Source organism: Jaculus jaculus, chromosome 13 (assembly GCF_020740685.1).
Source record: "Jaculus jaculus isolate mJacJac1 chromosome 13, mJacJac1.mat.Y.cur, whole genome shotgun sequence".
Lineage (NCBI taxonomy): Eukaryota > Metazoa > Chordata > Mammalia > Rodentia > Dipodidae > Jaculus > Jaculus jaculus.
The window spans coordinates 91,337,189-91,362,652 of record NC_059114.1 but is presented as its reverse complement, the minus strand read 5'-3'; the positions used below and the strand labels follow the sequence as shown (position 1 = coordinate 91,362,652).

At 43.0% G+C, this 25,464-nt stretch overlaps 1 protein-coding gene across 4 annotated transcripts in view; it reads right to left on the bottom strand.

Annotated features, from left to right (window-relative positions):
* The window catches only part of Ctnnd2 (catenin delta 2), a 954,874-nt gene that overhangs the window by 157,626 nt on the left and 771,784 nt on the right, over positions 1 to 25,464 (bottom strand). For all 4 annotated transcript variants that reach the window (XM_045132307.1, XM_045132308.1, XM_012947488.2 and 1 more), the window contains one exon: positions 18,342 to 18,525. In XM_045132307.1, the coding sequence (XP_044988242.1) occupies positions 18,342 to 18,525 (184 nt within the window). The remainder of the gene's footprint in view (positions 1 to 18,341; positions 18,526 to 25,464) is intronic.

The following is a 25,464-nucleotide window of genomic DNA, read 5'->3' as shown; positions in this document are numbered from 1 at the left end:
AGATTAGAAGATGCATTTGTACAAGTGGTAAAAAATATTACAGTTAAAAGTCAATAGCTTCTACCAAAGTAAATGAACAAGCTAAAGAAAACAGAAATAAACTGACACACAAATGGCTCCACAAAGAAGGAGCCAAACTGCCAGCTCTTGGCCACACTATACCTCTCCCAGTGGCCATGTTCACCCACAGCGGCCCGCAAAGTCCTCCATGGGTGGGCAATACAATAGCCAGCTTCTAAATGCAATGGGAGACTGGATGAGGTTTGCATGGAGACATGTGGAAGCAGAGCCAGTCTCGGAGAGAGGGCCAAAGTGTGTCTTGGAAGCCTATAGCTGAGACGGGGAGATATTTTTCAGAGACTTAAATCAAAAATCCATGGGACAGGAAAAGGAGCTGAGACTCAGGCAAAAAAGGATAGGTGATTTATTCAATGACATTACGACAATACTTCACTGAAGCTAGAGAAATAAAAGAATATCCAAACACAAGACACATTCAAAAACTCAAACGGATGTGACTAAAAGTAAACCTCTGTACAACATATCACAGTCAAGATGTCAAAAGTACAAAGCAGACCAAGAGTATTAAAAGGCTATAAGGAAAGAACTCCAACTCACATGTGAAGGTAGAAACAACAGAATAACGCAAGATCTCTTGTCAGCATGCTATGATAATCTCAAGCCCTGAAAGTAAATAACTGTCAACCAAGATGGCTGTGCCCAGAAAAGCTATCTCTCAAGATTGGAGGAGAAACAATAACATTTTAAACAAGCACAGATTAAGGCAATTCATGATAAGCAAGCCAGCACTGCAGAAAATTCTTAAAGGAATGCTATGTGTGGAAGAAGAAAGACAGTCTCACCCATGAGAATGCAGCAAAGGCTCTCATTCCATGAGAAAAGGAACATATGAAGCAATCAGTCATACCCAACAGAACAATCTGGAAAACCCTGATACTAACAGGGGAGGAGAGAGAGAAACGGCCACAGAGTAACTCACTAGGAACACCAACAAAGAAAGCCACAGGCAACAGCAGCACCTCCTCCTCCTAACACTGCACTTGAAAACAAGGTCCAACTATCTGTGGTCAGGAAACACCCCTAGCTAGCAAAGATGACCAAACTCTGGGAGCCAAAGGACGCAAATAACTCACCAACTCGGGAGCTATAAGCAGGCTGGATGGTTATGCACAAGGCTGAGAAAGCAGACTTCAAACGAAAACAAGTCAGAATACAGGAAGAAGGCTGCTAGGTGTTAATAAAGAAAAGATTCACTAAGAAAGTGTAATAATAGTAAATATCTACAGAGCAAGTCATGGGGGTTCCAATTTCATAAAACAAATACTAAAAGGCATGAAGGCTCAGGTAGGTCATGATATAATAATAGTGGAAGGCTTCAATATCCCACTCTCATTTTTATATAGGCCTTCTAAAATAAGCAAAAAAGTTACAGAAGTCACTTACCCTATTTGTTTATTATATTTAACAGCTACAGAATATTCAATTCCATGGATAGAAAATATACGTTCACCTCAGTGGCACATAAACCCTCTAAGTCATATCACATTATAAGCCACAAAACAAGCTTTAACAAATACAGAAAAAGGAAATAGTCCCTTATATCTTATTGGATCAATGTGGAATGAAACTAAATCAGGGAAGAAGCCAAAAGGTTCCTAGTAGAAGAACTAATTCCAGTAATTCTCAAAATATTCAACAAAATCAAAAAGGAAGGAACACTGCCAAACTCATCATATAAAGCCAGCCTTACCTGGATACAAAAATGAAAAAAGACCCAAGGGGAAAAAAAAAAAGCTACAGGCTATTTTCCTTTATGAACATAGGTTAAAAAAAAAAATCCCACAATATATTTTCACACTGAATTCAAGAATAGCTCATAAAAATCACGTATTGTGAATAAGTTTGTTTTATCCCATGGATGCAAGGTTGGTTCAACATATCCACATCAGTAAGCATAATATACCACATAGACCTTACGGTCTGCATACAGACGAAATAATATGATCATCTTAATAACTTCAGAAAAGGCATGTGACAAGTTTCAGTATGCCTTCGTGATAAACATTCTGAAAAAAAAAATGAGGGATAGAAAGAACATATCTCAACACAATAAAGGATACGTAGCCAACTTTATACCTAATGGGGAAATTCAAAGCATATCCTCTGGCATATGTATTGAGGCAAAGATGCTCATCCTGTCTACCTTTGTTAAGTAGAGTGCTCAGAGCCTTAGCTGGAGGGACAGGCTATGAGATAAAAGTTATAAAAATGGGAAAGAAATTATCCTATTTTCAAATGATAGTCTTCTATATTTAAAAGAATGATCAGACCCTGCCAAAAAATTCATATACCTGATACTTTCAGCAAACTTGCAGAACACAAATTCAATATATGAAAATCAGTAGATTTTCAATATGTCAAGAATGAACTTTCTAAGAAAGAATTATCAATCTCATTCACAATGGCTTCAAAATATAGAGATCACTAAGTTGGTAAAGTGCTTGCTTTACAAGATGAGGGCCTGAGCTTGATCCCCAGAACCTCTGCTAATAAAAAGCTGGGGAGGATGTCTTGTAACCCCAACAACAGGACCCGATGAAGCTCACTGGTCAGCACTCTGCTACCTTCTTAGTGAATCCCAGACCATGGAGAAACCCATTTTCAAACAAGGTGACTGCCACAAGAGGTATGACACCAAAAGCTTTCCTTTGGTGCACACACACACACACACACACACATACACACACACACGTGCACACACACGTGCATGCGCGCATGTACGCATATATTGGAATAAACATATCCAACAAGCTGAAAGACTTATATAATGAAAACTTTAAGACACTGAAAAAGAATTGAAGAAGACACTGGACAACAGAAAGACTTTCTGTGCAAATGGACTGGTAGAATTAATATTGCAGAACTGGCTATCTTACCAAAGAACAGCCTGCCTATGTTACAATGCAATTCTCATCAAAATTACAAAAACATTCTTCAAAGAAGTAGATAAAAGCAAACCTAAAATTCATTTGGAAATAAAAATGACCTGAAATAGCCAAAGCAATCCTAAGCTGAAAGAACAGTTTTTAAGATAACGCCCATCCTCAAATTACACGAAAAACTAAAAAAAAGAGAAAAAAAAAAAAAAGCCACAGTGACAGCGGCAGTCAGCACAGGCCCAGCACCAAACGTGAAGCTGGCCACCAGAGCAGGGGAACCAAATAGAGGGAGCAGCACAGAGGACCCAGAAATAAACACACAGCTACAGCCACGTAATTTCCAACCCTGGTTTCTTAATCATGTGATGGAAAAAAAGAGTTTTTTTTTTTTAATATTTTATTTATTTATTTGAGAGCGACAGACACAGAGAGAAAGACAGATAGAGGGAGAGAGAGAATGGGCGCGCCAGGGCTTCCAGCCTCTGCAAACGAACTCCAGACGCGTGCGCCCCCTTGTGCATCTGGCTAAAGTGGGACCTGGGGAAGCGAGCCTCGAACCGGGGTCCTTAGGCTTCACAAGCAAGCGCTTCACTGCTAAGCCATCTCTCCAGCCCGAAAAAAAGAGTTTTGTCAACAAATCGTGCTTGGAAATCTGGATATTCAAATGTAGAAGAATGAAGTGAGATCTGTATTTTGTGCACTTCATGAAACTCAATTCAAACTAGATTGTAAAATGCTGGTACTATTAGAGAAAAATATTCAAGATACAGGCATAGGCAAGCACTTTCTTTCTTTCTTTCTTTTTTGAGGCAGGGCTTCATTCTAGCCCAAGTTGACCAGGAACTTGCTCTATAGCTCAGGCTGGGCTTGAAGTTATGGCAACCCTCCTACCTCAGCCTCCTGAAAGCTGGGATTAATGGCATGATCCATCATTCTTGGTTTGCAAGAACTTTCTGAAAAGGACTCCAATAGTACCATAAATAACTGTAAGGTTTGACAAATGGGATTAAATAAAACTTAAAAAGATTTTCCACAGCACAGGAAAAAGCAGAATGAAGGGACAGCCTATACCATGGGAGAAGGTATGTAGCAGCTGCATTTGAGATGGTGGTAAATACCTAGAGCAGATCAACAACTGCAAAGAGTCAGCACCAGTAAAACCAAAACTTGCGATCAGTAAGTTGGCTGCTGCACTGAATAGTTCTCAAAGTAAGAGACACTAATTCCCAGTTTGTATTTCACCATCATGCAACATTAAATTAAAAAAAAACCACTTTTATATTCCATCTTACCCCAGTCAAAATGAATAATATTAAGAAAGTAAATGACAACAAATGATAGTGAGCAGATGGAGGAAAGAGAAACCCTTTTGTACTACTGATGGACTGTGTCTTTGTGCAGTTACCTTGCAAATCTGCATGGAGGTTCCTTAAAAGTCTAAAGTAGAAGGCTGGAGGGATGGCTTAGCAGTTAAGGCATTTGCCTGAAAAGCCAAAGGACCCAGGTTCGATTCCCCAGGAGCCACGTTAACCAGATGCACTAGGGGGTGCACACATCTGGAGTTTGTTTGCAGTGACTGGAGCCCTGGTGTGCCTGTAGGGCTTGGAGCTGAACCAGTTTTGGCTGAGATAGGCCCATCTGTGCTTGCATGCCTCTCTCCCGTGCAGACACTGCTCGGTTTATTAACTGAGCTATTGGTGGAACTATCCTTGCATGCAGACAAAATAAACAAACAAAAATCTGGCTGTCAGCCCCAGTTTTCCGCAGTATTTGGGGAAAAACGGCCTCTCAGAGAGCTGCTCGGGTTTTCCTGTTGCTGTGTCTTTAGATGGCTTCTTGGCTTTGCGAGTAGTTCCGTTTCCTGTTAGGGTGAGTGCAATGTTCTCCCTGTCAGCCAGGACAAAATATTTTAAAATTCCTGAATTACAACAACAGCAATGTACTCTCCTGCAGTTGTGGAGCTGCGATGTGAGCCTAAAGTAAACCATTTCCTCCCATAAGCTGCTTCTGGTCAGGCGTCGGTCACAGCAATGAGAAGTAACTACAACAGGAGGCCAGAAATTCAAACCCCAGGAGTCAGCAGGGCCTGTGTCCTCCAAGCTCTGCGGCAGGAGACCTTTCCGGTCCCGATGTCTGGAGAACCTCGGGGTTCCTTGGCTCGCAGCTGCAGCTCTCCAGGCCCTCTTCCCTGTGTTTCTTGTTTCCTGTCTCTTTATAGGGATGACATTCATTGGATATAGGCCCACTCTTACAAGTAAGATCTGATCTTAACTAATTACATCTTTAAAGACCCTTTTTCCCAGTGAGGTCACATGCAATGGTCATGAATTTTGAAAGCATGTTTATTTAAACTACCACACAGCCAGCAAGAGCCTGTCTGCAAGCAGAGCTGTTCTAACCTCACAGGTCAGTCCTCTGGTCATGGTCTGATAAGACACATTTTTAGTTGAAGGAGATGATTATACTGGCCAAAGGTGAAAAGACATTTGATTACACAATGTGTAACATGACCATCATCAGTGCAAAGATGAATCTGTCTCCAAGTCTGACTAGGGCTGCATGAAGCCATTTTCCCAGAGGGGCTCTTAATCATAAAATGAGGAAGAAAAACACTAACAGAACAATCTCATCAGATTTGTGCCCTAAGCCTTTCTAACATTTTGCAACATTCATTTTGAACCATATTTTGAAATGGTTTTTATTAAAAAGTAAAGCTTAGATGTGATAAAATTGGAACAAAAGATGTGGTCATAAGAAGAAGAAATGAGGAGGAATGAGAATGTGCTTCTGTGTGGGTGTCTGTGTTTACGGTGGGAAGAGAGGAATAGGGAGGCAGAGCACAGAGATGTACTCGATCTGCACCATGTCTGGATCACTCAGGGCTCCAAGGCAAGCTGTCCCATCCTGCAATGCAGGCACCATCATTCTTATCAATTTACTCCTTCAGTAAAATTTCAGAGGTCCCCCCACCCCCATTTCTATCCTTTGTCACCAGGGACAAGTATTTCAGGAACAAGTAGATAGATGTGCTGAGAAAAATTCCATTTCCTACCCCAAAATGAATTTTAAATGGAAAAAGATTAAGGGCATTAACTTTTCATTTTCTATCTCATCTGTGTTTAACTTCTTTCTTGCTGTGTCAACATGGTAAGGAAATTCTTGTGCCTCTCTAGGAAGGTGGAGGCCAGGGGTTCCCTGCAAAACTTCCTCTTCCTGTGTCCCCTCCTCAGCCAGGATGAAGGGGGGGTGCTGTCATGGATACTACATGACCTCCACTGCCAAGGGAAGCATGGAAAACCGGAGAGAGGCAATTTAGGCTGCCTACAGATAGGATGAGGCTGGGGGCTGGAGAGATGGCTCAGAGTTTAAAGGGTATTTTGTACAAAGCCTGCTGACCTGGGTTTGATTGCTTAGTACCCACATAAAGCCAGATGCACAAAGTAGCACAGGTTTCTGGAGTTCATATGCAGTGGCAGGAGGCCCTGGTACGCCCATTCTCCCTCCCTTCTTCCCTCCCTCTTCCCCTCCCCTCTCAAGTGCACATGCAAATAAATGAACAAAAACAAATGGTACCAACTTGACTGTATTCAGAGTACAGAACTAATAAAAAAAAGCAAAAACATTAAAAGAAGATGCTATGAAGATGGATGTTCATATTTGGGTTTCTTAAGGCATAGACTTATTTTACTCAAATTCTTTTCTGCTGAGCTTTTGGACATTTACAAGAGTAAGTTTTTATCCATAAAATTGCATTTATTGGTAAAAAATTGTAAAGGTTATCTCTTATAAAACAGTAATGGCTTAAATTTTTAACTCTGTCTTCTTACCCTGAAATGACATAAACAAATATGAATTATGCTAAAAGCAAAATCAAAAGTTAATGATTTCTAAGAGTTATCTGATAAATTTATTTATTTATTTATGGTTTATTTTTATTTATTTATTTGAAAGCGACAGACAGAGAGAGAAAGAGGCAGCTAGAGAGAGAAAATGGGCACACCAGGCCCTCCAGCCACTGAAAACAAACTCCAGACACATGTGCCCCCTTGTGCATCTGGCTAATGTGGGTTCTGGGGAATCGAGCCTTGAACCGGGGTCCTTGGGCTTCACAGGAAAGCGCTTAACTATTAAGCCATCTCTCCAGCCCTGATAAATCTATTTTTACATCCTGTTTGATATCATGGGTTGTTGAATAATGTCACAGGAAAATAGTTTTTGTTCTTTTATACTTAATTTTATGTATGTATACCTTCAGCTGTGGTTTCAGAAACAAGCCTAAAATATCAAGCCATATTAAAGTTATCTACCAGCTGAAGAGCAGAGGAGTTTGGCATGACTCACTGTGGCATTTCTTAAAAAATCATATCTTTTTAAAACATCGTATTTTTATTTATTTATTTGAGAGAAAAAGGCACAGAGAGGGGGATGGAGGGAGAGAAAGACAGAGAGAGAATGGCGTGCCAGACCCTCCAGCCACTGAAAAGGAACTCCGGACATATGCACCATCTTGTGCATCTGGCTGACATGGGTCCTGGGGAATTGAACCTTGGTCCTTTGGCTTTGCAGGTAAGTGCTTTAACCACTAAGCCAACGCTCCAGTCAACATTCATATCTTTAACAAAGCATTCATGGTTCTAATTGTGTAAATGAAGAATTACGATGGTGCTAATTGAGTATTTCCTTCCCAACCATATTTCAGTCTGTTTTTCTGTATTGCTCTATCACAATATCTGATTTTAAGTACTTATAAAAAAAAAGAGAGAATTATTCAAGACACTAATTTGGAGACGTGTCTAAAACCACACAGCCCCACCAGCTTGGTCTCCACTGGGGGCTGAAGGAATGTGGCGGAGTATGTGGAATATTCAGGGCCCGGGATCCAGGTTCTCTTTCTGCTACGATCTGTTCTAACCAGAATTGCTCCAGGCTCCGGTTATCCCCTCTGTAGACAATGCCCCTGGGAATCAACCACTTCCCACCCGGACCCACCACTAAGGGCCTTGTCATCTCTTTACATCTCCACACTGAGGACTAAACTTCTAGCATACGAACCTTTAGGGACAACCCATATTCAAACCACAGCGAGGCCTCAGAACAGGAGAATAGAACATTAGGAAGTGGGTAAGGAAGAAAATAACCCATTTAATAGGGAAAAAAAGGATATTGGAAAAGTGGATGCCACTAGGTCAATGTTAAGAAGGAAACGAAGGTCTGGAGTGGTGGTACTTGTGTATAATCCAATATTCAGGAGCCGATGCAGAAGTATTGCCATGACAATGGTACGTCTAGAAGCTATAGAGCATTATTAGAAAATAAAAATCAGTGCTGGAGTGGGGCACCTGTTGGGTCAGGACAGGCTCCCAACAGGAGGGCGACAGAGACTTATCCATATTCCTGAAGAAACTGCCCAGCCATTATCTCTTCCTTGCCTAACAATGTCCCCCCCACACACACCCCGCAGGTCATGATTTCCTGCCCTCTTAGCTCTTAAGTCACCTGCTCACTCTTCTGGTCCCACACCTTAGCTGTGTGAAATGGCTGATGTAAAGAACGAAGTTCTTTTCCCTCCTCACCTTCTCCCAACTGAAGAGCTCTATGTGTAATCTCAATGATGACTGTGCTCTGCTCTTGAGAGTCAGTCCTGGTAGCTCATGTTTTTCCGAATAAAGGATTTCATCTTTGCCTCCCAGTGGTCTCCGTGGCCTTGGCCACTCCTGAATGTTACATCTGGTGCTCATGACTCCCACAGGAGGCTTCTGGGTGCCCTCTTGGGCAGCCAGACCTCCTTACCTCCGACCAGACCATTGAGCTGTCATCTGACCCTCTGCAGGCTTTGGAGCATGTCTGCCTCCTCCCTCCTCCTTGGTAAGAGTCCCGCTAGGTTTGGTCTGCTCTTGGGGTTCATCCCTCCTCATGGAAGCCTCTGGCATGCCAGGGTACACCCCTCAGCCGCTAGGCCCCAACCCCAGGTCTCGAGAAAGACACACCCTGGACACCTCGGGTCTCTGGCTTTCTGGTCTACCGCACCCTAAGGGGAGCCTTTTGGTTCGGTTGCACCATTTCGGGACTCTCTCCTTTCCCTCCCTCCTCTTCCTCCTGAAGTCTCATCTTCCACAGCTGTCGCTTTCTCCATCAGGAGCACAGTCGCCCACCTCACCCACTAACAGGCTAAAAGGCCAACAGTTGCGCCCTGTATTGCCTTTGCCTGTGTGGGAGGTGCACCCCGTTCACCCTGACTGGCCAGGGGTCATAGTGTGTTCTGTGTAAACCCAGCTAAAGTCCTGGTTCCTTTTCTCTCACCCTTGTTTGGTTCTTTCCTTGTCTCCTTAAGAACTTAAAGCCTTTATGACTCTTGGACAACATCTTATCTTTCTCTGCAACTCTGCCTGGCCACAATATAAGCTGGACGATGGGTCCAAGTGGCCTGAGAATGGTGCTTCTGATTTCAAAGTTCTCAATGGCTTAAAAACCTTTAGCCAGCATACAGGCAAATGGCCCATAACACCTTATTTTTCACTGTGTGTGCAGGCCTTCTCTCTGCTCTGCCTGCTCTTCTCACCAGGGCCTTCGCTCACTCTCCCCTCCCCCATACTTGTCCTCACCCTGGATGTCATAGAGAACCAGGCTCTCAAAGCTCCTCCGGCTCCTTCATCCTCTCCTGATGCCCCGCCTGATAATAAGAATTTAGGACGAAAGAAGTGGCTCTTTCTCAGCTTCCCTGCCTTGCAAAGCCAGGGGGCTACACACACAGGGAGTCGCAGGATCCTGGCCCCAGCATGATGATGAATGAATGCCAAGTCACTGTGAACAGATGGCTACTGCTTATAAGAAATTTGTAACTATTTTTGCATTTATTTTATCTTTCTATACTTCTACAGAACTACTGACAGACAATAGCCTCAAGATTTATGTTTAAATTTAGAAATACTCCATACTGAGTTTGTAAGAAAATTTCTAAAATTTCTAATAATGTTCAAATCTGCTTTCATATTTAAAAAAAAAAACAAAAAACTGTGTTTCAGAAAAGTTATAAGAAACAAAGTTCCAAAGTCAGCGTTTATTCTGGGTAAGTAGTGTAAGTCAGGTCTGTTCTACTCTCTTATAAAAAGGTTCTGGTAAGGACAGTAAAAGGTTTTGTTGGTAGTTATGATGAACTGACTAAAGAACACAGACTGGAGAGGAAACTGTTTATGTTGGATGTTAGATGTTTGATGCAAAAGATTGTTACAGAGTGGTTCCATAGATTGTAAAGTAAAAGTACATAGATGAAGATATGAGTAAGCTTAAACAGATGGTTAAAGACAAAGTTCTTAATCATATTACAGGCTTCTTGAGATATAAAATGACTACTAGCCTAAGGTTTACATCAGACTAACAAAGTACAGCCCTAGCTGGCAGCAGGTTGCTATGGTATTCAGGTTGTAAACTTAACTTGAAATCACTGATGTTAATCTGGTCATAATAATGGTTATGAAAGACTGAATTTAGAGTACCCAACCAATTTAACTAGCTTCCTCTATTTCTCAACCTTTTAACTAAATCTTAAGGTTAAAATTGAATCATTAATATTTACTTCTCTCCTAAGGTTATTATATCAAAAACCCTGCCTCAAAAAAAAAAGCTCAGAGGAATTACTTACTCATTCTTTCCTATTTTATAAGGTAAATAGACCACATTTCAAACATAAAATGGCATTTATCTGTCACACACTTGATTATCATGAACAGTAAAAGAAAATTCTAAACAAAGTTATGTTGTGATTTAACATGCAATTCCTCAATTCCTCCAACAATCAGTCTTAATACTTGACACTTAAGTTACATCATTGCTGAATGAGTTTACCAAAGTACCACAGACAGAATTATAGAGTCGGTTAAGGTTAGAATAGTTATAGATTGTATATGTTTGGAATTTACTATAGTTCTATACTGAATTGAATCAAATTGATTTGGAAGAGATTAAATATTTCTTTTGGCTCAGCAGTTAAAGGTGCTTATTTGCAAAGCCAGATACACGTAGTAGAATATACATTTGGGACTTGTTTGCAGTGGCAAGTGGCCCTGGCATGCCCATTCCCTCTCTTTTCCATGAGACATATCTCCTTTTTTCATTAGATCATGGCAGTTTAATCCAGTTCGTCTATTCTTTGGGTATGTTAAATATAGCTAAATTAATTTCAAAAACTGACTTATAGGTTGGACATCTTATTTAGCTTTTAAAAGTGCTAAATCATCATTAAAATAAAAATTATATACAGGTATCCCAATTCTTATGAACTTTAAAGATTATAAAATTTTTCATGTCTTCATAATTAAGACAAAAATGCTACTATCATAATATAGATTTCTTATTGATTTCAAATTCTGTTCTGCATATCTTTTGTTTATAGTTTACTCTCTGTAGCCTTATGTGCCTTAAATATGTAAACTCTACTTTTTGTTAATATCAGACTTTTCCAGATATGAGAATATTGTAATTTGGTTTATATAAAGCCCATGATCTTTGGCTATCAACAACCATACATCACCATGCCTGGCTAAAACTCTGTAATTTTAAGATGTCTCTTGTCTTGTTCATGCTGGTTTTGCTGGGTGATTATCACTGAGATTATAATTTAAATCTTATAAAATGTAACTTATTGTGATTTTTTTCTTAGAAAAACTGAAAAAGGCTCCCTATGTCTTAAGAAAATCCACTGTATACAAACAATGCTATTATAGTTTGTCTAAGCTTCATGTAACAGTCATAAATATTTCTTCAGTTAAGTCTTAAAATTGCTCAATGGTAAAAGGTACTTATTTAATAAATTACTTTGTGTCTGTCATATTGTCTTTAATGTATGTTAAAATCAGACTTGCTTAACTCTACAATGACCATGTTATTTTATTCTTGATCTATCAAGTCTCAGTAAAGGTTTCACTTAATTAATTGTCTCACTTCTGGTATCTTAAGTTCATTGCTTATAAAGATATTGATACTTAAGACATGTTTCCTGCCCTAAAAAAATAATCTTAAATTGCCATTCTGCTTCCTGTTTGGGGGGGGGTAATTGGTATTTGCACTGGTATACAGACTAACCAAAGTTGTTTTCAAACACAGACGGCATGTTTTTATAATGTCTTGTCCTTTTTCCTGGTATACAATATCTAGAGTAAATCAATTGCCTTAAAGTTATTGATAAATGTTTTCAGGGCAACTAATATGTTCTGCCTATACTTATAACTGACAGATACTTAAAAGAGAATGAATATGCTTTCTATGTCCCAGATATAGCTCACGGTGTCACCTGACAACCAAACTAAATATTAATCAGAGTGATTTCAAGCAATTGTGCCATTCTTTAACCAGATCGGTTTTTGCTAACCAGATATGTTCTGTACCTTTTTTTTTTTTTGGTTTTTCGAGGTAGGGTTTCACTCTACCCCAGGCTGACCTAGAATTCACTATATAGTCTCAGGGTGGCCTCAAACTCATGGCAATCTTCCTACCTTCCTACCTCTGCCTCCCTCCAAGTGCTGGGATTAAAGGTGTGTGCCCCCACACCTGGCTGTTCTGCACCCCTTTTAACTAATCTGTTTTGCTAATCAGATATATACAGTCTCTCCGAGTGAGTAATAACCATATGCAGCAGCCAAAATTAGTTAGAAACATCAGAGTTAAAAGGACAACCAATACCTTGGTTCCTGCTCCTGGGTCAGAAGGCCACAGGAGATGATGGGACAGTACTAACTTCTAGCCTCTGGTAAGTTACCTGTCTTCTTGATCAGAGACCCAGAGATGATTTACACGTCAGTATCTGCAACAGGAGTGTCCCATTGGAGGAAAATCAGTCCTCCAGGCTTCCCAAAAGAGGGAGGGCCATTTGGTCAGCACAGCCTTGACTTATCCTAGCAGATGACAATGCTGAAAGTCATAGAACTCCTTACAGGTCCCTGAAAGTCTCTCCTACAGCGCCATCATTGACCTCCAAAATATATAGTTAATTCCTACAGCCTACATGGTCTTAATCACCCAGTAAGAAAAATATAACTACAAAATATTACAATATAAACAATGAATCAGACTAATAGGCTCCCCTGTCTGATGCTGACTTACAATACTAAACTCTAACATTAACTCATGCCTTTTGCCTTTGCCTGTCTGTGATTACTTCGGAGCTCCACCTACCATCACTCCAGCTCTTCCCACTTGCCTTAGCCAGAATCTGAGCGATTTCTTGGCCCCCTCCTTCCTTAGCCCTTACCCTGTCTCATTCAGGAGTAAGTACGCTGCCACCCCAACGGACACTCTCAAACTTAAACTCTCATGTGTTCCTACTCTTCCCCTGGTCCCAAAACGCCCCTCGGCCTCCTCTTGCCCCAAGCCCTCTATCTCTCACCTCTGAATGCTCATCCTCCCTTTACACCTGGTGTTTTCATAGCTGTTGACAAGAGTAACAAACTCCTTTATTCTCCCTTCCATCTTCTCACGGGGTGCACAGAGCACATCTCCCTCACCTTCTCTATAACACAGGTCTGCCCACAACTGTCCTGAAGTCAGCTCAATACAGGGATGGTACGAGGGAACTCTCCGTTTCATTCAGGACCAAGTCATAACAACATGCTACACTGGCGCTGTTGATCTTGCCACTCCGCCCCCTCTATCCACCATAAAGCTGCGTCCTTGTCACCTGCACTGTAGGGAGACCCGTACACTGCATTATCCAGCCTCTCCCATAAGAACTCATTGCCCTTATGGTCAGTATGAAAAAATTAACCTTCATCTCTTATCATTACTAATGGTGTTTAAAAACAGTGGACCCTCCAAAGCCTTATGGCTGGCCAGCCAGGCCAAATGCGACAACTTGCACAATAATGGCATGTCTGTTATGGGGGGAGGAACCAACTGCTATTTGATTAGAGGCCTACTACACAAGAGGGAATACATGCCTGGTACTAAATACCTAGTCAAAAGCCACAATGTCGTGTTTTCACTACATCATGGTTTATTGTACTTCTAATGCATAAGAGAATCCCCTGGGGGAAATGTGGCACGGTGACAGAGTGACTGCCTAGTGTGGTCAAGGCCCTGAGACAGGACTGTGAAAGTGCAGGAGAGGCTCCTGGGTGTCGACAATTGGCTGCCAGCGGTGGTGCTGGTTGGGAAGGGGGTGGCATGTTTAGAAAGAAGCGCCTCACCAGAGGAGGTGGTTCTTGGAGGTTTAAGCCTGGCCCCGCTTCCTATTATCCTCTCTTCCTCACTTTGTATGCAATATAACCGTCTTACTTCTGCCTCCATGCCTTCCCCACCACAACGGACTGTGTACATTGTAAGCTGAATAAACCTTTCCTTTCTTTTTTAAATTTTTACTTTATTTATTTGAGAGGGAAAGTAACAGATAGAGAGACAGAATGGGCTCATCAGGGCCTCTAGCCAGTGCAAAGAACTCCGGATGTATGTGTCATTTTGTGTATGTGGCTCACGTGGGTGCTGGAGAATCAAACCTGGCTCGCTGGGCTTCACAGACAGGCACCTTACCCACTCAGCAGGATCTGAAGCTCTCCTCTCTTAGTCCACTCCTTGCCAGGCATTCGGTCACAGCGAGGAGTCAGAAACTAACCCAAGCCTTATTTCACCATACCTGGCCGAGCTGGCGACTCCTTCCCAGCTTTCCGTGTGCTTCATCATGGCACTCATGGCAGAGTAGGGTGTTGTCCTAGGGATAATTGTATGGGTGCCTCTCTTTCTCCCTGGTGTGGGGGTTTGATTCAGTGACCCCCATAAACTTAGGTGTTTTTGGTGCTAGGTCCCCAGCTGATGGCAATTTGGGAATTAATGCCTTCTGGAGGTGGTGTATTGTTGAGGGACAGCTGTGGGTGTTGTAGCCAGCTTTCTCTAGCCAGTTTTTGGCACACTCTCTCGTCATTGTTGTCCACCTTATGTTGGCCAACAGGTGATGTCCACCCTATGTTCATGCCATCATTTTCCCCTGCCATCTCAGAGCTTCCCTTTGAGTCTGTAAACCAAAATAAACCCTTTTCACCCCAGAAGCTGTTCTTTTGGGTGTTTTCTGCCAGCAGTGTGAACCTGACTACAACACCTGGATTATGAGTTTCTGGAAGGCTGGAGCTGCAAGATGGACCTCTGTCCCCAGGATCCCTCCCTGGCACACAGCTGGCACTCAGTCTAAAAGCAAAAGCAACATAAGAAGTAACTTCTTATGAAATTTTAGTAACGATCTAGGAGCTTCTGGAAAAACCAAGAATGCAATTAAATGCATATACTAAAACCTGAATCTCCTGTCATGACGCAGACATCGGGCTGTTTGGTGAGTGCCCACACTGTTTCACAGTAAATGGGCCAAAATGGGAATTTCTTGAAAGTTCATGTCCATGGAGCTTTCATTTGGTAAGTTAGTTCATTTCAGCTCTTTCTAGGGTAATTTCCTTCCTCTACCCAGTCCAACCTACCCATCAACATGGAATAATGTGCAAAAACACTCAAACAAGAGATTTGGTGTTTTCATCTGTAGGAGGCTAGGAATTTAATTATGTAAAAGAAGTTGGTTTCACTGCATATTGATGGGATTTGCTTTGTCACTCACATCATACATTTATAAATGTTACATCTTGGCTAAGGAAACAAATTCTTTGGATACTAAGCCTCCTCCATCTTTCTGGCCTCTTACGGTATGGTCACGTCTAGCCTGAAGGAGAAGTAGTAGGGTCGGAGCCTCTCTGTGACAACAGAAGTTTGAGGAATCATCCTGGTCTGAGCGCACCTTGTTCTGCATCATGTCCCAAGCTGGAGCCTCAGGTCGGGGCTTTACCAAAGGGGCCCATGATATGCAATGGTCCAGCCTCCTTACCTACTTTATCCACACAGACGCTGAGCGCATACTCACAATGGCTGTTGCCCTCTTCCTGGGTGCAAACATCATGAAGACACTAAGTCACTCAAGAAGGATGTCATCTGGCATGTCTGACCACATTCTGCAAGGGAGGCTGAGGCACCTGCTTCCACACTTGGTCAGGAAACTTAACAGGCTTTATGAATAGAGGACACTTTGAAGTAGGCAGACGGGGATTGGACTGCTTGTAACACATGCCGATAACTAAAACAGGAAACCCAGGCCCAGAAGGTCAGAAGTGCCTGTAGTTTTAGCTCTGGGTGAGTTATGCTTCCTTAAGTAGCAGGAGTTGTCAGAAGAAGGAGAACCAGGAATCGGGCCTCTGGATCAGACTCTCCAGGGGAATCATATCAAAGGTTCACGTGGGAGCTTGGGGAGCAGCTTATGACTATGGGGAGGCTTTCGTGGAGGCTGCCTGCTCACACACTGCATGGACAGAAGCTTCCGCAGCGAGGGGCGGGCAACACTGCTGGGGATCCGATAAGGTGATGATTTTTAGTGCCACTGAGGGTGAATTTGGTCCTTTTCAGTATGGGCTGCTTCTATACCCCGAGACTGATCAGCTTTAGAAGAACCATAAGCGGTGAGACAATCAGGCCAAAACAGTTCTGGATAGTTTAGTTTGGAAATGTAGGTTATTTGATTAGGTGCTTTAAGGACCCCTCTTAGCTACTGTCCTGTAATTACCTTTGTCCAGTAGAGCTTTCTAACCTTAATAATAATTAACACTTCCCTGGGAGCGCAGATCCTAGAATTCAGAACTATACCTTGCTTATTATCTTTTCCCTCAAGAGTCATAGTTAATCAAGACATAAAAGTTAACCTAAGAAACTCATAGATTTCCATGTGAGGATTCTTATAAAAATGCATTAGGATTATCACATACCTACAACTTCTATTATTTAATAAAAACATTTAATGATGTCAGCCTTATTAAGGAGGTATTTCTTTTCTTAATTTTTAAATAATTAACAGCGCCCATGATTGTAAACAATATTCCATGGTAATTCCCACCACTTTCCCCTTTGAAACCCCACTCTCCATCATATGCCCTCCCCTTCTCAATCAGTATTTTATTTTGACATCATCATCTTTTCCTCCTATTATGATGGTCTTATGTAGGTAGTGTTAGGCACTGTGAGGTCATGGATAATCAGGCCATTTTGTATCTGGAGGAGCAAGTTATGTTATAAGGAGTCCTACCCTTCCTTTGGCTCTTACATTCTTTCCGCCACCTCTTCCACAATGGACCCTGAGCCTTGGCAGGTGTGATGGAGTATTAAGGAGCTATTTCTAAGAGTCTATAGATTCTTGCAGTCACACAAAGAATTAAAAAAAAAAAAAAACCGAATAAAAGCAGCTGTAAATGGTATGTAAACCACACATACATATGTTTTGGATGCTCCCTAAGTTAGTGACCTACTTGGCTATTTTACATGCATAATATCATGTCAAATCATTATAAACTATTCTCTGCAATGAACAAAAGTGGCTTGTTCGGTTAGGATGAAAATGTTTATGTATTTCTGTTGAACAGACCTAAACACTGTTAATTAACCAAGTCAGACACTATTTTCAGACCAGGATTGTGGGAATGTCTATACCTCTAAAGTAAGAGATTACAATTACTTTTGACAAGCTGCTTATAGGCCACATCAGCACCCGCCTTGAAGAACAATCTGATCTTTAGGCAAGAACTGAGTAAAGTAGCAGGATAACCAAGCCTTAGGCACCCACAGGGAGACCGCGGGGGAGGACGCACCTTAGGCACCCTCAGGGAGACCGCGGGGGAGGACGCACCTTAGGCACCCACAGGGAGACCCTCGGGGGAGGGACGCACCTTAGGCACCCACAGGGAGACCCGCGGGGGAGGACGCACCTTAGGCACCCACAGGGAGACCGCGGGGGAGGACGCACCTTAGGCACCCACAGGGAGACCTGCGGGGAGGACGCACCTTAGGCACCCACAGGGAGACCGCGGGGGGAGGACGCACCTTAGGCACCCACAGGGAGACCGCGGGGGGAGGACGCACCTTAGGCACCCACAGGGAGACCCGCGGGGAGGACGCACCTTAGGCACCCACAGGGAGACCCGCGGGGAGGACGCACCTTAGGCACCCACAGGGAGACTGCGGGGGGAGGACGCACCTTAGGCACCCACAGGGAGACCCGCGGGGAGGACGCACCTTAGGCACCCACAGGGAGACCCGCGGGGAGGACGCACCTTAGGCACCCACAGGGAGACCCGCGGGGAGGACGCACCTTAGGCACCCACAGGGAGACCCGCGGGGAGGACGCACCTTAGGCACCCACAGGGAGACCGCGGGGGAGGACGCACCTTAGGCACCCACAGGGAGACCGCGGGGGGAGGACGCACCTTAGGCACCCACAGGGAGACCGCGGGGGGAGGACGCACCTTAGGCACCCACAGGGAGACCCGCGGGGAGGATGCACCTTAGGCACCCACAGGGAGACCCGCGGGGAGGACGCACCTTAGGCACCCGGTGGCGTTGCGCAGCACCTGTGATGAGTGCAGCTGCAGTTTCCGGTCGTCCTGCAGGGGTGAGTTTTCCCAGCCCGAGTGGGGGATAATCACCGCGTTGGTCAGCACTGCCAGGGCGTCCTGGATGATCGGCATCTTGAGGGCATCACATGACGAGAGGTTCCAAAGGACTCCTGCAAGGGACATGGAAAGAACTGTTGGGTGGTCACCATTTTTTCACATTTCAGTATGTTTTCCGTACTGGATTTACCATCACTGGCAAGAAGGAATGAGGCAATATGAGCATGTGTCATCAAGCCCATTATTAAGTGTGAAATGCCCGCATAAATCCACTAAGAACCTACTCTGAAGCTCTCATGATGAACAAGGAGAGGAACTTTGGGGCTGGTGGGATGGCGTAGCAGTTAGGGTGCTTGCTAGCAAAGCCAAAGGAGCCAGGTATGATTCCCCAGGACCCACATGAGCCAAGGTGGCATATGCATCTGGAGTTTACTTGTAGCAGCTGAAAGCCCTGGTGTGTTCATTCTTTCTCTTTCTCTCAAATAAATAAAAAAGTTAAACTAAAATAAAAGAAGAGAAACTGTGACAAACCTTTGTGCTCCACCATGGAGCATGAACAACAGTGGAAGGTTGGACTGAAGCCAAGCCACCCATGAGGGTTTTGCTCCTGATGAATACAGTGGTCACAAGTTCCCAAGTTCTACCCAAGATCAAAGAGATGTGATGGCTATTCCGAATGGACTAGTAAGTCTTTATTATGTCATCTCTAATAATGAGAGTTTTAAAGCAATTTTAAATTAATAACTGAAAATTCAGAATTACAGTTTTTTGTTTTTTTTTTTTTTTTTTTTTTTTTTTTCCCCACAATGAGCTACTGGGAGAGATGAAGATGACATCAAAGACTTTTGCTTACAGAGGGTAAGGTTTGGGAGTGACCAAGTTCACGGAAACGACTCTGAGGCAAAGATGGAAGCTTTTATTTGGGAAAAGCACAAGCTTTCAGGACTGACTCTCAAGAGCATGGCACAGTCAACCTGAGATTCCACAGATAGTGGGCTTTATAGGGCTCTTCAGTTGGGGGAAGGTGGGGAAGGGAAAAGTTTCTAAAAAGGTTTCTTTAGGGGGAGATCTAAGATAGCCAGGGTGTGACACCAGAACAGTGACCTGGTGACTCACCTCATGACCTGGGGGCAGGGAATGGGGGCATTGTTAGGCAAGGAAGGGATAATGGCTGGGCAGTTCCCTGAGGAATGTGGATAACCTACTTCCTTATGTCTCTGTCACCACGGTGACTCCATCTTGACAGCCTGTCCCAACCTAACAGAGTGAAGATTCTATCAAGTGCTTCAAACTCCTGTGCTACAGAATATCAAGGATGGGCTCTAAGACTCGTATTTTCCTCCTCAATCATGTAAACACTCACATGGACTTCAGTGCTGGGTGACACTGGCCTTCAACTGCATCACAATGAAGGACTCCAAGTAACCAGCCATCTCTAACTCCTATTTTTATATTTTGTAAATTCCTTTTCATTTAAACATTTTAAAAATGTCTTAGATATTCAAGTTTTTCTTTGGTATATTTTAAGTGATGAAGACGAAGCTCATGCTGGTTTTAGCACAGCTACAAATGAGGGTGATGCCATGTTCTTTCATAAATGCCTGTTGTTATGACTGCTTGCTTATCCAGACCTTGCTTGATACCATGTTCTTACATAAATGCCTGTTGTTATGACTGCTTGCTTATCCAGACCTTACTTGATACCATGTTCTTTCATAAATGCCTGTTGCTGTGACTGCTTGCTTATCCAGATCTTGCTTAATACCATGTTCTTTCATAAATGCCTTTTGTTATGAGTGCTTGCTTATCCAGACCTTGCTTGAGCCAAGATTTTATATTTAAACGGATTCAAGTTTCTTTCATTCAGTATAATTTAGATACAAAACAAGCTCCTACCTTTAAATTAACAAAGTTTTACTTTAACCATCTAAAAGAATCCCATTCTGGGGTGCCACTGTTTTTAAATCCAAGTTCTTAGAACAAAAATAAATAGACATTTCTCCTTATACATATTCTATATATATACATATATATGCATATATATGTATATATATACACATGTATATGCTTGAGATCTAGCCATTTAGATTTACTATGTTTACAAATGTTAGGAAATAACTAATTAAAGACTGTCAGAAGTCCTATGATTTATTCAATTTCTGACAACTTTAATGCAACTTAAATTTCATTTTACTATTAGAGCTACCCAGAGATTTGGGTTAACTCTTCCTATCCAAATTATACAAAAGACATCAATCTTGAATAATAACAATATTAATGATGTTTTATAACTTGAGCTGATATTTTTTATGTCAATATTTAAGGTGTCCTATAATACAGTTAATTGAGGTCAGCAGTGACTCCTATTAGAGTCTCATTTTCTTTTCTGGCTCTAAAATAGTAAAAATTATTTAGTTATGTCCATAAAACATACAAATTCCAACTGTAACAGATCTGACTTCATTTCTATTCTAGTCACTAAAATATTTGGTTCAGAAATAATTATAAGATATTGCATTGCTATCTGATTATCTGATTTCTTCTGTTATTTGACATCCATTTAATTCCCCACATGAGGACCTTTTATAATACTAATAGAACAGTACACATCAAGCTATTATCTATAAATAAGAATTGTAATAATTTCTGTGTTTAAAACTAATTTCTCCTGAAATTGGAGCTATCCACTTCACAAAGGTTCATAGACATTAAAAAGAAGCTGACCAAAAGAAAACTTACAATTAAAAGATTAATAAATTATTTGAAGCATGAGAAACGTCAAACCAAATTAAGTATTTCATAAAATGCAAATAACTATAAACACAGGGGGAACATATGGTCAATCTAATTTTAAATGTATAATGTCTAGTTAGTTAAAAATGTCTACTTCCCCCATCTGCTGCCTTAAGTTTGTTAGATCAGACTTATAATCGATCATATTTAACTTTAAATATAACATTTCCCATTAAATGTCAGATGGACATGTTATTTCAGACACAGAAGACAGACCAAAAAAAATAAGTATGCCTGGATCATGATAGCTAATAGATTTGACATGATCCAAGTGTTTCTTCCTTAATGGCCTTAACAGCAACTCCTCTCTCCTGAAGATAGTTTTCCATCTTTCCTGACACTCAGCCTCATCTCTACTAGATACTAGGAATGAGCCCTGTAGCTACGTGGGACATAATAAATATTGTATTTGGCCTCTGCATGCACAAAATGTGATGCTTGGCCAGGAGAGGGGAATTGTGAACTAAAGTTCCCAGAAAACAGCTCTGTCTGCTGCACCCACTTCCAAGGCTCAATGGACTGATGACGCTCCTGTGATCACAGAGAGATGGAATGCTGCAAGTCAGCACCAGATTACCTTGGACTGCCTTTAGCCCCTTAATAGCCTTTTATTGCCCACCTCTGTGTCTGAACTAACATGCTGGTGACCATCAGTTGATCAGGTGTATTCCTTTATGAAAGACAAGGACACACGGCAGCTTCCACCAAGCCAGGGGCTGAGAACGCCATCAGACAGCATCTGAGGCCTATGTGAAGATGTCCCCTCTTTACTATAACCTGCCTACCTGATGGTCAGCCAATGTAATTGAAAAGTGCCTTGATTTATGACTTTCTTCTTTTCTGTAACTACAAAACCTTTATTAAATTGTTAGCACTCTGGAACATGGAGTTTAGTGTAACCTAAATCTGTGGTCCTGAGCCATGTTCACTCCTATGTGGCTCCAGAGTAAACTATCTCTTATCCCCTTTGTGCGACAGCTGTGTCTTTTGTGCCAACACTGGGCTCTTCTGTCTCCCTAGCCTTTCTCGTTAATTTATTAATTGCTGCACCCTAAGTGAGAGACTTGTTCATGGAGAGAGATTTCTAAGTTCATTATTCATCCACCTTTCCACACTGGCTCCATCTGTGAACTCATCCCAGCCTCGACCTTCATGTCTGAGTCTTCTACCTTCTTGTACATCATAAAAGTTTCCTGAATTTCCTAGAACATGAGGGTCTCCAGCAGGGAGAGCTATCACTTCAGATGAAGAGTTGGCAGGGTGGATGCAATATGGTGTAATTCTTTTGTGGGGATTCAGCCAGTCATTTGAGGGATGGTCTCAAAGTTTGAATAGATTATTTCAACACACAGACAAACTTGAACCAGGAGTTTCGGCAAACATTTGAGACAAGGTTGGTAACTGGGCAACAGGGGCTGGAGAGATGGCTTAGTGCTTAACGCATTTGTCTGCAAAGCCAAAGGACCCAGGTTCAATTCCCCAGGACCCATATTAGTCAGATGCACAAGGGGTGCATGCATCTGGAGTGCGTTTGCAGTGGCTGGAGGCCCTGGCGTGCCCATTCTCTCTGTCTGTCTCTCTCTCAAATAGATAGATAGATAGATAAATAGATAGATAGATAGATAGATACATAAAATATTTAAAAACAAAACAAAACTGGTCAACAGCTGAGTGCTCCACCTCTGTCCTGCTACACACACACACACACACACACACACACACACACACACACACACACACCCCACTTTAGGAAAAGAGATGAGTATAGAAAACTGAACAGAAGCAGGCATCCCTTTGAAACAAATGGAGAGTGGACTTTGCTCAAAATTGTCACTCCTTCTCTCTTCCCTTGCTTCTGTGGTGGTTTGGGCTACATTCACACATTCCTTGCCAGCTCCTTAAACAGGGAAGCCTGCCCCAGCTCCCCGTGACTGAAGGCCGGGTTTAGTGACTGCTGATCCGGAGACCATGTGGCGGTTTGAGAGTGAGTTCATGCGAGGTCAGGAAAGCGCCGTGGTATCCTCCACAGTCCATCCCCTGGAGCTGCCGGCTTGTTGGGGAGTCTATGGTAATCTGTGGGTGCCCGCGCAGCTCAACGGATAGGCCGCCGTGCTGACAGCAGAGGCTTTCGTGAATGTGTGATGGAGAAGCCGCTTTCAGCTCTGCCCGAGCCCCTGCGTGACGTCAGCCTCACAAAAGATTTCCAGAACTATCCAACTTTTCCGTTCCTGGATTCCTGACGCTTAGATATTGATGAGGTTGACATTTGTTATTTCTCACTGTTTAATTCTTACACAGCAGTAATCTGCATTCCCTCCCATCTCCTCCTCCCTCTTCTCTCCCTTTGCTTTTCCCCTTGTCCAGGGAACTTACTCCCACTTTGAATTTCTGCAGCCCTTTCCCATATTCATGCGCTGTTCCTCTCTCCTTCCTACCACACCCTCCAGTCTTTTCCTGCATTCCTCCATGAGAGCACAAAAGATGAAGAAAGAAGGATCCAGCACAAGTTAATAACCAAATTTAAAATGAATTTTAATTTAAATGACAACTACTTATGGTTTTTGATATTTTTATTTATATGAGAGACAGAGAGAGAGAGAGAGAGAGATGCAATCAGAGAGATACACAAAGTGAGAAAGTGAGTGTGGGCATTTCAGGGCCTCCTGCCACTGCAAATAAACTCCAGACATATGTGCCACTGTGCACACCTGGCTTTACCTGGATACTGGTGAACTGAACCCAGGCCACAGGCTTTTCTTGCAATCACCGTGAACCATGGAGAAATCTCTGCAGCCCCCAAATATATAGTTTTTTTTTTACATATCATTCCCCATGTTTATATCATTTCAAAAGGCCCAAACATGGGGAAACCTTGCCCTAGCTTCCTGCCCTTAAGGAATTAGCACCTGAGGCTGACCCAGCACAGGCTTGTGTTGACGGTTAGCTCTGCAGTCTCACAAGGCTTCACTGGGCCGCACCCTAAGGAGCGAGGGAGGGCCAGCTCCCTGTCTTGCTAGACTCGTGCAGGTGCCCCGTGTCCCTAGGTTTGAGGTCTCATGTCACCCTGACCTCTGCTTCCATGCTCACATCACCTCTCAGGCCGATTCATAAGGACTTGTGGGATTATAGTGAGTGGTGATTGAATCGAATCTGCACAGATCTCTGATACAATTATATAACCTGAGGTAACATTCCGAGGCCCCAGGAATTAGGGCACAGATATCTTTGTGCACATGTGTGTGTTTATGTGTGTACATGTGCATGCATGTGTATGCGTGCAAGTGCCACACCACTTTTTGTGAGACAGGGTTTCCCAGTGGCCCAGAGCTTGCCAAGTAGGCTCGGCTGGCTGACCAGCAAGCGCCTAGGCTTTGTTTCTGCTTCCTCGGCATTAAGGACGCAAACACGCGTCATCAGTCTGGGCACTTTCACCTGGGCTCCGAAGATCACAAACATGATGTCAGTCAGCCCTGCAAACACATTACCCATGGCGCTCTCTCTATGCTCTGGACATGGATACTTTCGGGAGCCATGAGTTAGTATAATACACATTTCCTTATAATACCCTTATGGCAGCTTTCCCCTAAAGCTCTCAAATCTCTTTGAATCCAACTCCCTTGTTCAGAGCTGTTGTATGCCAGCTTCTGTTTGGTCTGAAGCAAATGCTCTGGAGACAACACCTCCCCGCCCCTGGCACGCATGGTAGTTAACTCCAGTCACCATGCCCTAGCCACAGTGCCCTTATTTCTTTCTGGGACACGTAGCTAGTTTGACCGCACAGCCCTTGAATATGCAGAAACTCTGAAACACTCTTCCCCGGGCCTCATCGGGGTAATACTGGCAGCCATTCACTGGTCACATTAATTGAACTAAGTGCAGGGAGCCTTGTCTTGGGTCGTTTCCAATCACCTCCCTGGACACCTGCTGTGAGCGCTCTTAACTTTCAGCTGAGACTGCATCTCCAACTAGGACTTTTCGTTACTTGTTGATTTCCCGTCACTAATCACCGCTCCTCCCAGGACAGGTCTGGTGAGGTGAAGGCGGGTGCTGCCTCCGTGTGCACAGCACCAGAACCCAGCTCTTAGCGTCTGAAGCACACAGCGCATCCTCTGACACCCCTGAGTTGCTCTCTGGGTAGGGACTGCCTATGGGCAGGGGCTAATGGCGACAGGACATGGCCTTTGCGGGACACGCATCACGCCCTTTACGGTGCTACAGCGCTAGCAAAATGATGCAACGACTTCAGAGACTGAAACAGC